The 13,625-nt window shown below is 44.1% G+C and overlaps 1 protein-coding gene across 4 annotated transcripts in view; it reads right to left on the bottom strand.

Moving 5' to 3' along the window:
* Positions 1-7,956: 7,956 nt before the first annotated feature.
* sema5a (sema domain, seven thrombospondin repeats (type 1 and type 1-like), transmembrane domain (TM) and short cytoplasmic domain, (semaphorin) 5A) overlaps positions 7,957-13,625 on the bottom strand; it is a 121,027-nt gene continuing 115,358 nt past the window's right edge. For 3 of the 4 annotated variants that reach the window (XM_035618812.2, XM_035618813.2, XM_035618811.2), the window contains exon 22: positions 7,957-9,482. In XM_035618812.2, coding sequence (XP_035474705.1) covers positions 9,363-9,482 — 120 coding nt within the window. In that variant the 3' untranslated portion in view covers positions 7,957-9,362. Of the gene's footprint in view, positions 9,483-10,707; positions 10,967-13,625 lie in introns of all 4 variants that reach the window. The other variant, XR_004786521.2, reaches the window with a different exon arrangement.

The raw sequence follows: 13,625 nt of genomic DNA, 5'->3' as shown, positions 1-13,625 counted from the left end.
ATGGTAGCATATCCTGCGTTCATGCATTATGTGGCCAAGAGGCAAGAATGTACGGACCAAAGAGAAATGGGTCGAGTATTGACCCCTGAGGGACTCCGCAATGCAAACATTAGTAGAGACGACAGTCTCAAGCGATTGTTGTCTCTTTTAGATCCGATGCAAAGCAATAAGCTAGAATGTCCTACCAGTTTCTCAAGCCGTTCATCCTAAAAGTTGTGGTCATCCAGCCATTCATCCATTTTCTTCCACTTATTCCAAAATGAGTGTGGAGGCAGATGACCAGGCAGGGTGTTCCTGACAACCCACTCCCCAGCCAGTGTTATGGTCAGTGGTATGAAATGTTGCATCTATGCTACATTTAAAAAACACCAATATCGAACATTACCATTATTGCTTTTAAGATCATTTATGCCATAGGGATTAAATGCACCATGGAGGTGGTGGAGTCAGGTGGTCTACCAATTGTGCTTGTGAACAACAATTTTAATTATTTACCATTTGCTAATTTCTAATTATTTACTAAGAGATGGGATATTGGAGATTGAATGGTAATTAACAATTACGGTAGGGCCCTGACCAGGCTTTTTAAATATTGCACTATTGCACATTGAGGGCTGGGCAAAATGCCATGGTTCCAGAGGTGCTCACTATAGTTAAAAGAGTGGACAGGCAAGGGAAAGAACTTTTTAAAAGTGCAGCTGGAACTGCGTGAAGAGAGCAGGTGGAACTGCACCATCTATCTTTGCTGATCCATAATGATAGCAGAGAAGGTGGTCAGACCAGCAGTGCATCGGGGAGGAGGAATAGACGGAAGATCTGCAGCACAAGTTGTTTTTTTAGGTTATTTATAATATATCTGAAATAACTGTCATAGTTTTCTGTATTCCGAATCGTCGCCCCTAGTTGTGCTTTGTAGCTGTGACGATCCTTCTGCACCTTGGTTTTTTGCCATTTTCATTCAGCCCTCAGATATTTTCTTTTTCTTTATTAATGCAGTTTGGTGTGTACCAGATTTCATTGGGGTCATGCTCACAAGTGTTGTCTCTAAGACACAGTTAAAATTTGTTACCATGTCATCACCGGATGACGTGACTGGCACAACTAATTGAGAAAAGTTGGCAGTGAAAAAGATCCTCTGAGTTTACGAGGAGAAGGTGTTTCTGTGACACTGTGGTTCTAATGGGAGAAGCTGTAGCACAAAGTCTAAAAATACATAAAGGCCCTTTGAAAGAATAAGGTCTGAAGTGTGACGGGGTTTAAAGGTTGGACCTCCTCCGGGGATCTCAAACAAAGAAAGAAGATAAAACAAAGATTTAAAGCTACAGTGTGTATTTTTAATAATTTTAGGGTAGGTAATGTCGCTAACTGCAACCAACTGAGCACCCGTCAGTGGACACTCAATGGTGGCGCACTGCTAATTCCATTTCCGGTTTCCCGCATCGCCGGAAAATCAACGAGAATGAGACGTATCCTGGATATGATGATTTTCTGCAACCTAATGCTGCTTTCCATTATACCTCGGAAGTACAACACGACGTGGCACACTGTAGCTTTAAGGTTGTCGTTTAAATAAACAACCTTTTTTTGAAATGCACCGGTTGGATTGGCTACCGTCTCCGAGTGTGTTCCTGCGCTGGAGAAATGGGGTTTTTGTTGGACTTTGAAATTCCACTCAACATGGTACTTTTCTTGCCGAAAAATATTAACCACAGCCAAAGGCTAGGGTCAAACTCCTGTGGCATGCATCTCTGGTTCTCCGCCACCCGAGAATAAGATCAGCTGCTCACCAGTGAGACTTTTTACTAAAGAAAAACTTTTAAAACATACATCAACTTTAAATTGTGTGAGACACCAAAGGCCGGCTTCTGTCTCACACACATACACTTTTCAACAGTTAATTTCCTTCTGTCCTTCTGGAAGCTTCTTCCACAGGGTTTTTAAACCAGGGGAGTGATTAGACAATTGAAGTCGGGTGTGCGAGCCACTGCCCCGGCGCAGCTGGTGCTCTCCTGAGCCACCTCACAACCGGCCTCACAAGCACTCCCAACTTATAATACTTCTGAACTACCTGAGGTTATGGAATGGAAAGGAAAACTCACTCTCTGCTCCGGATACATATAAAGAGATGATTCATGACGGCAGTGAAGAATTGCTTATTCTCCGCAGGACGACAAGAAATTCGATATCGACTTTGGCGGACACAGAAAATAATATTCGCAGTGATTTACAGGCATATGGGTACATTTCCTGCTTCATAACTGTCAGCGCTGCGCTGATATACATGTCAATTGGATGTGAATGATTAAACACACAGTTCCCACAAAGCGAATATGTTTTGGTTTGTTTGAAGCTTGATTAAAAAAAATTGCCTTTTTTCAATGACTTCTATCGCTCGACTTTTTTGTTTGTTTTGTTCATGATTTGTTATGATGTGACATAGAGTAGCTTGGATATATTGCAGGCATATGTTTATTAGGAGGTTGAGCCTTTTTCAATCAGAGCAGAGAAGTGGTCTCTCTCTGGAGAGGAGCGCCGAGGACCACTGAGACTCAAGTGTCACTCCAGGAGATAATTGTCGAGGGCCCAGCTAAAAACACGCGGCATACCGAGTACATGATCCCAAAACCACATAATGTATTCCACTGTGTCAGGTTAAATGATTCTAAAACAGCATCTTAATTTTTTTTATAACTCATATTGTTTAATGACATTTTCGAAATGATATTAAATTAAAGGTCATTCTAACACAAACCTTCTGAACTGTTTCAATTCTCTCATAAGGAGGAAATTGCCAATTACCAAAACCTGCTAACCTTGTCCTTGAAAGTAAATGACTCAGTGCTGTGATGTGATGTTTCATTGTGTATTTCATATTTGGGTTTTTTCCTCTGAGTGTTATTTAGGTTTTTTTTGTGTATGTCAAAGGTCTGCAAAGTTTAAAAAGCCCACAGCAATGGCAAGAGAATGGGCATGGGCTGGAAGTGGTTGACCAATCACAACAGAGTGTGCTAGCTGGCCAATCAGAGCAGACTGGGCTTTATCGGGAGGGAGGGGCCTTAAAGAGACAGGACCTAAAACCAAGTGTTTCGGACAGAGGCTGCACCTGATTACGAGCATAATATGTCTCCTTTAAATAAAATCATAACTGGTACTAATAGTACTAGTAGCAAAAGTTGTACCTCTACTACTAGTAGTACTATATTTTTACTAATATTTACATTCAGAATTAAACATGTCATTGCTTTTCTGAAACAACCAGAAGAAAGCTGAATGTTGTTCACTTGAGAGAGACAGTCAATGAAAAAGAGGCAGGGGAGCAGCGGATAGCAGTGATGACCTTAGAATGGACATGAACAGCACCATGACCGAAGTGCAGCACCCCAGAAAAATTGACATTTATGGGCAATATATCATCTTATTATCAACCCAGAGTTAATCAGATAGAATATTATCACCGATAAATGTCTCTGCCAGTTTTTTTTTCTTTTAAAGAACACCTTTTCAGCCAATCTTCTGAAACCATTTTGTTTTGCTCAGATGATACAGGAGATTCATGTTTTGCAAGAGAGAACCTGGAGGCAGATATAACTTTCAGCCGCTTAGTGTCAGTTCCAACCTAACAAAACTATATGGCAAACACAATATATACTAATACAAAAAATTATGTTTTCCAGTTACTGATTAACTATCATCCCCAATTAAATTGAAAAACTGAGCCTTCACCCCAACATCTGCAGTGTTTTTCAGGTGTGCATAGCTTCTTTTTTCTCTCTGTGCATTGTATTATGGGGTAACATGGTGTCCTACACAAATCAGATAATATATATATAGTATCAGGCAGGAAACCTGCATATATACTCTTCTTGTTGCAACATATATCCAGTTCCCCCTGGTGACGGCTGTCAGTGGTCTGCTCACTTGTTTGCTTTGCCATACATGCTGCAGCACTGGTTACCTAAAGTCATAGCTGTAACTGCTGCTGTTCATATATATTTCATAGGATTCGGGGTTCACACATTTCTGAACTCAAAACTTACTGTCTCCAAGGTTTTTTTTGGAGTTGCATGGACTACAGGTTCATTCCGAGACATTCCAAGACCATCCTATTTTAAATTCAGTTATGTACTGAATTCTCTGAGATACTGTGAAGTAAGTGATACAAAATTTAAATATGATGTGGTCAAATAAACAACCTTATCATCCATAGGAAAATTTCGATGTCAGGAAGCTCAGTTTTCAGAAAATAAATCAAAAACATTTTCACATTTATTACATTATGGATTTATATGGGGAAGATGCAAGATGCAAATTTTAAATTCATGCTCATGTATTTAATGTTAATTTAGAAAGAACAATCTTTTTCAAAAGCGAGCCAATTAACTTAACACTGCAGCAAATTCCATATTTTGATAAACAAGATGACAGACAGCCATCTGGGGGATTGTTGACTGAATTAATTGATAATGCCAGCATGCTAAAAAGCTTACTATGACAATGGTAATGTGAGAATAATAGGCAGGTACGATATTTACCAGGTTTTACCATCTTTCACTACTATAAGTATTTGATAAGCTGTCAAATCTTTCACTAAAAATAGAAAAAAGAGTGAAAGTGCAGGGTATGGTTGTTATCGTAAAGTATACATCTGTACAGACAAGTGCATTTAGTAAAATTATGAAAATATAACTCTAATAAACACAAAACGGAACTAAGTCCATCACTATGTTACAGATATCTTCTAAATTTCAATTTAAACTTTGCATCAAACATTATTTTCTAATTGTTCATCCTCATTGCCGATGACGTTGATTGATCGGGATAGATTGTCATCACTTCTCCGTTTTCATACCTCTAAGATCATCATAATCAACTTTGAGAGAAAAAACTGATCACAGCTCTGCGTCGGTTCATCGGACGTCAGCAGTCGTGCTGACATTGCGCTTTTGAGAGACACCGCAACCCTCTGTGCCGAACACCAGAGCGGCCATCAAGGGCCCTTGTGAGCGAATCTCGCGCCGACAGAGCTCTTCTGTTCTGAAAGGTTTCCCTCTGCACAGATACTGAGGAAGCCGAGCGGCGCCAGAGCACCTGCACACGGCGAGGAGAATCGGGGCTTGTGGGGAAGTTGGCACGGGAGACGTGGAGGGGAGATGCGGCGGGTAATCGGAGCGCGGCAATATCCGCCATCTTGGCTCCTCACCTAAAAACCAGCTTTGACTGAGGTGAATAGGCCCATAAAGGGTTGTGGTGGCGCTGATAAGCTTCAGTGTGGCTTGGCTGGTGTTGCGAGGCTCTTGGCACCCTCAAGGACACTTGGCTTCCTGCAGCTGAGACCTGGATTGGCGGGACGGGGCACCTGGGATTCCAGATGTCTTGGGGTAGAATCTATGGTGGCATCTCTCAACTGGCATGAATGCCCAGGGTGACATTCATCCATCAGTCTGGCATGTCGGAGCTGGCAGCGTTGCGCCAGCTTCCTATCTACCCACACATATCTGTCTGAGTGAGCGCTGCTGGAAGTTGTGCCCTCCTTCTGTCTGTGCCGAAGAGAAAGCAGGAGTTTGTGCAGGAAACTTGAGAGAACTGGGACAGCCGTGCGATCTGGAAACTTGGAAAGCGTCACCGACAACAGACGCTAATGAAAGTGAAGGATTTAAATTAAAAAAGAAAAAAACAATTTCCGTTGATGATGGAAAATATTTTTCTTTAAACACCGCAGCAAGGGCGTTGTGGAGGTTAGATGTGCTTCTTGAAGAATCGCTCTCATCTGTTTGCTTTGAATACATAGTAATGTTAATCTGGACTGAAGCTGCATTGAGGGATATTTGCTTTAAAACGTACAAGCGCAGAGAGAATATACTTTGGGCGTTGCCTGAACACATTGGGGATAGTTGAAGAATCCTCCGTTTGAATTGGGCTATTTAAAAAGTCCCATCCCACTCAAAGATTCCGCTGAATGACAGGCGTCAGTAATCACTGTTATTTTCCATCTACAAGAGGACACAACATTTCATGACAGCTCATAAATTGTTCAGTAGTCTTCAGTCTTCCCCGGGGTTGTTTAGTCAACATCCACTTCCATCACTTCTCCCAGCTCATACAAACATAACGCAGCAGCAAACATTCGTCACCGGGTTCTCTCCCCGAAAGCATTTCTCAGACTGTGCACCGTGCCGACTGCACGGGGGGTCACACTCCCAGATGTAGCCATAACTTTCTCCTGGTTCTCTCCACAAGTAATAAATGACTTAACGGGTTTGGCAGGGTTATATCCACTTGCTCGGAATAACGTCAGCAGCTGCGGTGCCCACTCGCAGTCTGGGGACGTCGTTTTGAGACATTTGTGTACTCATTCTTTTGGAAATGTGGCCTCAAGAGGGAAAAGGGACGGGTTTAACGCTGCTAATCAACGCAGCTCTTGAATGTTGCATGAGCAGAAATTGTTTCATTCAGAGAAACTTGTCTAATATGGATCAAAATTTTGATCTAACATAAGATGAAATGTAAAGGGGTCACTACAAAGTTTTCAAATTCACCCCGAGGAGAACGTGAATGTGTGTGCCACATTTCACGACAGTTCATCCATCAAATGCTGAGACGTCTCTCTCTCAAACTCACAAATGTGAACCTCAGTCGATAGTATGGAATGAAGTGACAACACTTTGACACTTTGGATTCTCTGCACGCAGTGCAAACAAGCACTCACGCAGCCAGTGTCTTTGGGCCCTGCTCCTGTGACCTTTAGCGATGACCTTTAGCAGTCCCTAAAATGCCTCCTTCGGAAAGTCATTTATTGTCCTCAGACGTGCTGTCAAAGCGGAATGTCACATGTGTCTGACTGACTCGGAGCTGCGCGGCTCATTTTGCGAGAGAAAATTCATGGAAAGATGAAAGTGCTGATGTAAAGCTACTCTGCCTGCTTGTAGATGTGAGTGTGTGTGTGTGTGTGGGCAGGAGAAATGATGTATGGACATTATGTATGCATCCAGTAATGATTCATCCATCAATCAACATGCGGTGGGGTCATCGTGGAACAAATGGCCGTCATATGTGAAGTTTGAAAATGCATTTTGAGGAGAGCAATTTTTGAAAACACAGCTGCTCACACCACTTGCGCACACACACACACACACACTGTCCACTGTAATGTACACACACACACACACACACCTTGTGTGTACACGGTGCTGCATTGCTTTCTCAGGTGAAAAGAATGAAGTCGAGGTAAGGAGAGATTGATTTTGTGGCGTCAGACATAGCTGGACAGTACATTGAGCTGGATCAGCAAACCCCCCCCCCCCCCACCCCCACCCCACCTACCACCCATAACTGACCAAACAGCGAGCTGATTAATAACACCCCCCCTCCATTGTCCTCTGCACACAGCAGGGACGTCAGGTTGAAGGTTGATGGAGAACAGGGCGCGGTGTGTGGTGTTACCCCCCCCCGCCCCCCCATCATACAGTTCAGAGATTGGACATCAGACGGCACCGCTTCCACCTTTACCCTGCTGCCTCATGCCATTTGTATCCTTCAGGTATCCTTCCACTGCCGCTGATGCCATTTGTCACCGCTGGGCCCTGCTGAAGACTACTTAAAAAATGGGTGGAGAGAGTCTTTTACTCTGCCTCTGAGTGATTTATGAAGTGCTGATGTGTTTGTGTGTGTGTATACGTGTGTGTACGTGTGTGTTCGTGTGCTTACGGTGCCGTGGTTTTACAGTGTTGTGCTTGAGGAATATCAAAGTCTCCAAAGTTGTCGGAGCAAACCACACTGGACAGAAGTGTCCTGCACGCACAACAAAGTGTGTTATATCACTGTCCGCTTTCATTCAAGTTGAAGCCGTCTTTAGGTCTATCGCAGGAGCCGATAAAAAAGTTTATGGCATCAAAGCCGTGGAACTTTTACAAATGAGATTGTGGGGAAAATCCGTACAACTCACACTCTGACAAGTCGTCTTTGTACGAAGCAGTTTTTTAATTTATGCACAGTAACACAAGCAAACATGTAAAAAGAGTTAGTTTACAACTGAACCGTTGAATAACCTAATATTCGGTTATACACTCTGAACAGAAATATCTCAAGTCAATGAATGGATTTCATCTTTTTTAGTATATGGGGAGCACTCCGGTGGGGGTCCAGGAAAAAAAGAAAATCATGTTTGCTACGCTCCACCTGTACAGTAAATGCCGTCAACACCCTGCTCTCACAAAGAAGCCAAAGGAATAGCGAACACTATCAAAATTCAAAAACATTTTTGTTTTTACAAAAAATATAAAAAGTACGGTGACAAATACTGAACATGATGCACGCTGATATGATTACCCACCCCCCACAGCCCCCACCCCGATTACTTGCCAGAATTCACCTAGGCTTTTTTTTCTTTCCAAAAGAAAAGGTTTCATTCTTAAAACACTAAACATGAGAAATGTATTTAGAGAAACTGAAGACATAAGCATTGAACTTAACATTCCTGTACAAAAAAAACATAAGAACACAAACAAAAAATACAACAGGGAAAAAACCCAAAGCAAAAGGTATTCCACTGATTTCAATCGCTGCTCGCTGCTGGACCCTGCGAGGGGCCTGAAACGGAAGGAAACAAAAGGAAAGGAAATGAAAGGAAGTGCAGACAAAGTTGACCAAAGTCTCCAAATATCGACGCATCCCGATTCAAGGACCGGGGGGTGAATGTTGATCCTTCTGGAGTTTGCTGCAGCAGTGAAATGGTAGAAGCCACCGGACCAGACATCACCGCGGCCTTTGTTTCCACGACTTCCGAAACCAGTCCTGAACCTAAAGACCAGCAACGAGTGCCCGAACCCTGGAATGCGCTCAATCATGCAAAAAACAGAACAGAACAGCAGAGAAAAAACACGTCAGATGAAATCATGCAAAGCGGGGGTTTTTTTGTTTTTGTGGTCGTTTCCCCTCGTCACAAATACAGGTCTGTTGCGGAGGCGTCACAGGAAAGTCAAAAGGGATCACGTTTCCCACAGTCTCTTTGAGTCGAGTTCTTATTTTCCCCCTCTTGTCCATATCGGGAAATCCAGTTGTCCGTTTTCTCAGCGATAGGCAAGGCAAGGCTTGGCCCCCCCCACTCCCCCCCAGAAAGACTGAGCTTTCAAAGTGTGTACCCCAAGGCACCTGAGAGAAAGCGGGATTCCCCTCTGTTGGCAACAACGTGCGTCTGTGTTCTTTAACATACCAGCTGCCATGGAGTCCCCAAGTGGGACCATCCCGCACGTGGTGTCACGAAATCTCAATACGAAGCACAAAAGAAAAGAATACAGTCAAAAGAAACGGATGATAGAGTCGGCGTCCCCCAAGACGGCATGGAGTGCGAGCTGCCGCGTCAAAGGTTAATAGTCGTCGTAGGTGTTGAGGTCGGCGAAGTATGCGTTGGTGTAGGTCTTCCCGGCAAGCTGTGGGTTGAAGTATTTATTTCTTTCCTCCAGAATCAGATTGTTTTTGTTGAGGGCCTGTGAACGAAACAAGCGGGGCGAGAGAGGGAGAGAGGGACGGGAGGGAAACGAGTCAGCGTGGGTTTGTTGGCAATGCATGTATCAAGTGATCATTCCGCCTGGTAGATGGCAAGGTAAAAGCAAATCCAGCTAACCCCCCAAACAAAGGGAAAAAAAGGTGCAACACAAATCAATGGGAGGCCACTCGGTGAATGAAACATAGATTTCACAGAGCGAGGTCAAAGCATTTGTAAACATGCTGGAAAAAATGACAAGCCACCGCGGGGCTCAAATTATTTTTGATGCAGGTCTGTATGTCCACCTCTGTCATCTCTAATACCTGGCATCAGCAGGTTTTTATGGCGCGAGGACTGTCGGTCCTCTGGGATAATCTAAGCCATAAAAAATGAAAATGGATCAATAGAGAGTCACTTTTCTGTTAAACAAAAAAGGCAAGTGCCGCGGGGGGCATCGTCTCTGTCCCCCCATGACATGGTAAACATGGAATGAGCCTCTGATGTGCTGCTCCATACAACATCAGCAATTTGGCAAATGGATGTGTTCATATCCAGTCTGTGGTATACTGTGTGTGTGAGTGTGTGTGTGTGCGCGCGGAGTCCCTTGAGGCACCGTAATTGAACACTTGATGATGCTGCGTTTGCAGTTGATGGATGTTTCCGACTGACACTGATAGGGAGCGAGTGCGCCAGACAACCCCCCCCCCCCCCCCCCCCCCCTAATATTTGCTTGTTTCCATTATGTGATTTGCACACAAAGGGAATGTATTGAACAATCGAACAGCCCCGGAGACGGTTGTGTGTCTCTGCAGGTGGGCCTTGCTATTAAACAGCTATGAGGCGATACTCGTTCTCCATCATCTTATTTTTTCATTTTAGACCTCTTTGACTGGCTGAAGAAGGATTACGTGTCTGTTTTTGGAAACTATGAAGTAGCCTTAGTGTTTGAGAGGTAACAGAGGAGCATTGAAAAAAAGAGAATCACTATGAATTTTCTTTCTTGATTATCAAATCAAGTTAAAAATATGGGACAAAACAAGAAAGACAAACATAGGAAAAACGTGCAAATGGAGAAATGGTGAAAAGAGAAAAATAAGGGGGGGGGGGGGGGATAAACTGCCTTCTCACAAGCCAGGAGGGAGGTGAGTGGGGAGGAGGGGGTCGTGATGGGAGGAATGAAGGGTATCTGAGCAAGAGAAAGAGAAACTACAGTACTATACTCCAACCTGCCACGCGCAGCAAGTGCCACAGGAAGTGGAAGGGCAGGGCACGGCGGGGGAAGAGGAAGTAGCAGTGGTTGGGGTCATAGAGTTGTTGTTGGGGGGTGGGGGGTGGGGTGGGGGTGTTGGGGGTCAAGAGGCGGGATGTTGTCGAGGTCAGAGGTTAGTAGAAAATCTCCAGGCCACGCATGGACACCCCCATGTTAGCAGAGAGAGGCTGGTGCATGGCGGGGTCGTCCAAGGGCAAGAGTACCGACACATCGGGCTGCAGGGAGGAGAGGAACGGGCAAAAGTCATCCTCAGAGAAAAACCCCTCACGGCCGTATTGTGTCTCAAATGTAATTAACGTTACATAAGACTTCGGCTTAAAATGGTGACTTAGCTTTGTGACCATAAAGTTTACCTGCTGGAAATATTCATTCACTGCTCGTCACTCACTTCCCTTTTAGACACTCAAAAGAGGCACATTGTGGCTCCTGCAAACCTCGATTCAGTGCCACACCCGAAAGCGTTCAAGGCTCAGTGAGTGAGGGTGGGAGGCGGAGTGCAGCGTCCGTTTGTCATGCGGCTCCTTCTGTGTTCTCACAAGGACTGTCTACATTCATATCCGCCTCCATCTGCAACTGGACAAACTGAATTACGCTTTATGCTCCCTACTCTGATTGCACGACAGATGAACGCTCCTCGCACCTTTGATCCGCAATTAAATTGCATTTTGGAGACGTTTGCGCACGGAGCCAAGGGAGCTGTTCTCAACTCTGCGGATGTGTTCGAATACGCTGCCACATGTCTGCGAAGGCGTTTTCACTCAGTTTATTAAATGCAGAGGGGGATCCATGAATCTGAGACAACGTTGAAGATCTTGAATATTTTCACACAAACCTGAAAATGATCTTAGAGTCGGCCAATTCAAAACAGTTTAAAAACAAAAGTAAAATCCTGCACTATGTTAAGGCCAGCAATCAAATGTAAGCAAATTTGGGGCAATGAGCAACTTAACCCCTTTGTATCTCTTCCACTGACAGGACGAGATACTTCCTGTCAGTGGAAGTATCTCTTCCACTGACAGGAAGAGATACTTCCTGTCAGTGGAAGTATCTCTTCCACTGACAGGAATATGATCTACTTCGTTCAAGTAACAGTGGGATTTTTAATCTCAGCGTCAATTGTACGCAGGGCGAGGCAGACCACACGTGGCCACACCAGCAAAAGATCAATACATCAAGCTTAGTTCACATCGTGGAAAATTAAATAAATAAATAAATAAATAAAGCAACTTAGTCACAGGTTTGCTAAATAAAGACAGCAAGACTCCAATCAGCAACGGCACAGTCAAACGAAGGCTGTCTTGTAGTGGAGGGGAAACAAGACCAAACACTTCACAGTGGACGACGGGAAAACGTCTAATTTACCGATGAATCCAGATGTGATGTTACAGTAGGGTGCTCGTAAGGAGACGAACCTGTGAGAGATTGATGGTGGGAATATTCAAATCTGGGTGTTTCTTTTACTTCTCTGGAGTAAGACACCTGCACCCACTTGACCGAGGAGAAGCACCACTACGTTCTTCAGAGGCACAGTAACCCCTTTTTGGTTTGCATATCTGAGAATGATTCATACTGCAGCTGGATCATAAGCCCAAAGACACCACACATCTTCATACGAACCACACGGAGACCGGAGAAGACGCAAACCTGATTAAACATTTATGGCGGTCTTCTCGAAGACTTGAGAAAGTCAAGCGCTCTGTGACTTTCACGATGAGCTCTTTGGAACATCATCAAAACAGTGGACATCTGCTTCTGCTCAAACTTGTGGCGTCCATGCCAGCACGAGTGCGTGCTGTACTAAAAACCAAAGAGAGGCACGTCGATTACTAAGATATTGTACAATGAATGTACATTTTTCACAGATTCAATTTTTTACGACGATTTTTATCATTGTCCAGCATAGCATTTCATTTTACACAAATGGAAAATAAAATGTTATTTCCTTATTTTTATCTTGACTAGTGGTCTCAGACTATTGGATTCCACTGATATTGAAGACTTCATAACTTTATAACAAAAAGAAAAAAAAGTCTAAGTATGCGTTTCGGTTTAAAAACGTTGGAAGACGACCAACTCTGTGCTAAATTTCTCGCCCGAGCAAACGTGTACAGAATGGATTGAAACAGTGTGAAGTAAGTAACGCTTCAAACCTCAGCATGTCTGGCTAACTGGCATTAGAAACAGAGCATAACATCTCCAAGGTAAAGGATTGGCACGTGGCACAAACTACACACGCTTCTGAATTTAAGAATCAGCTCCACTTATAACTGTCACATCCACTGTGCGGAAACCAGTGACGAAACCCTATCAGAGTAAAGGGTAACCATTAACCGTCTACTATGTGGGATGTACTGGATGCTGTTGCCAAGGAACTACAGAAAGAAAAAACTGGAGACCCCGGACGTCAAACGGCATCACTTCACTACCCGATTAACATGATTGTTATGAAATGGTTCTCGAATGCTGCTCCAGAACGCCTGGACACACTGATCACTCTATAAAAAGAATGAAGAGCATGTTAAGTGGTCAGAGCAGCCGTTAATACGGAGCACTGGGAATCCTTGAGAAAAGCCCAGCTGGAGCACTAATCAGCAGCTCAGACCAGTGACTGGCACTAAAGCCGCGATGTGTCAGTGGATAAGGCTTCATCGCCATCCCAGGCTCTGGTGCGTCCAACTATTTTGCGCTTTCGGGATTCAATGACAACACAAGGAAAACGAGCAGGGAAAACGAGCGGATGCGGAGCCACTTTGCCGATTACCTGCCCACGCACCGGTATGTAAGTGCATTGGCATGTTATGAGAAAGCAGTGTATGACCACTGACACAGGACAAAGTCACACACTGGGACACACAGCAGAGGAGAAGGACGTAC

The sequence above is a fragment of the Scophthalmus maximus genome, chromosome 21 (genome assembly GCF_022379125.1).
Source record: "Scophthalmus maximus strain ysfricsl-2021 chromosome 21, ASM2237912v1, whole genome shotgun sequence".
Lineage (NCBI taxonomy): Eukaryota > Metazoa > Chordata > Actinopteri > Pleuronectiformes > Scophthalmidae > Scophthalmus > Scophthalmus maximus.
Note: the sequence above shows the minus strand (reverse complement) of the source record. Positions and strands in the feature narration are given on the sequence as shown.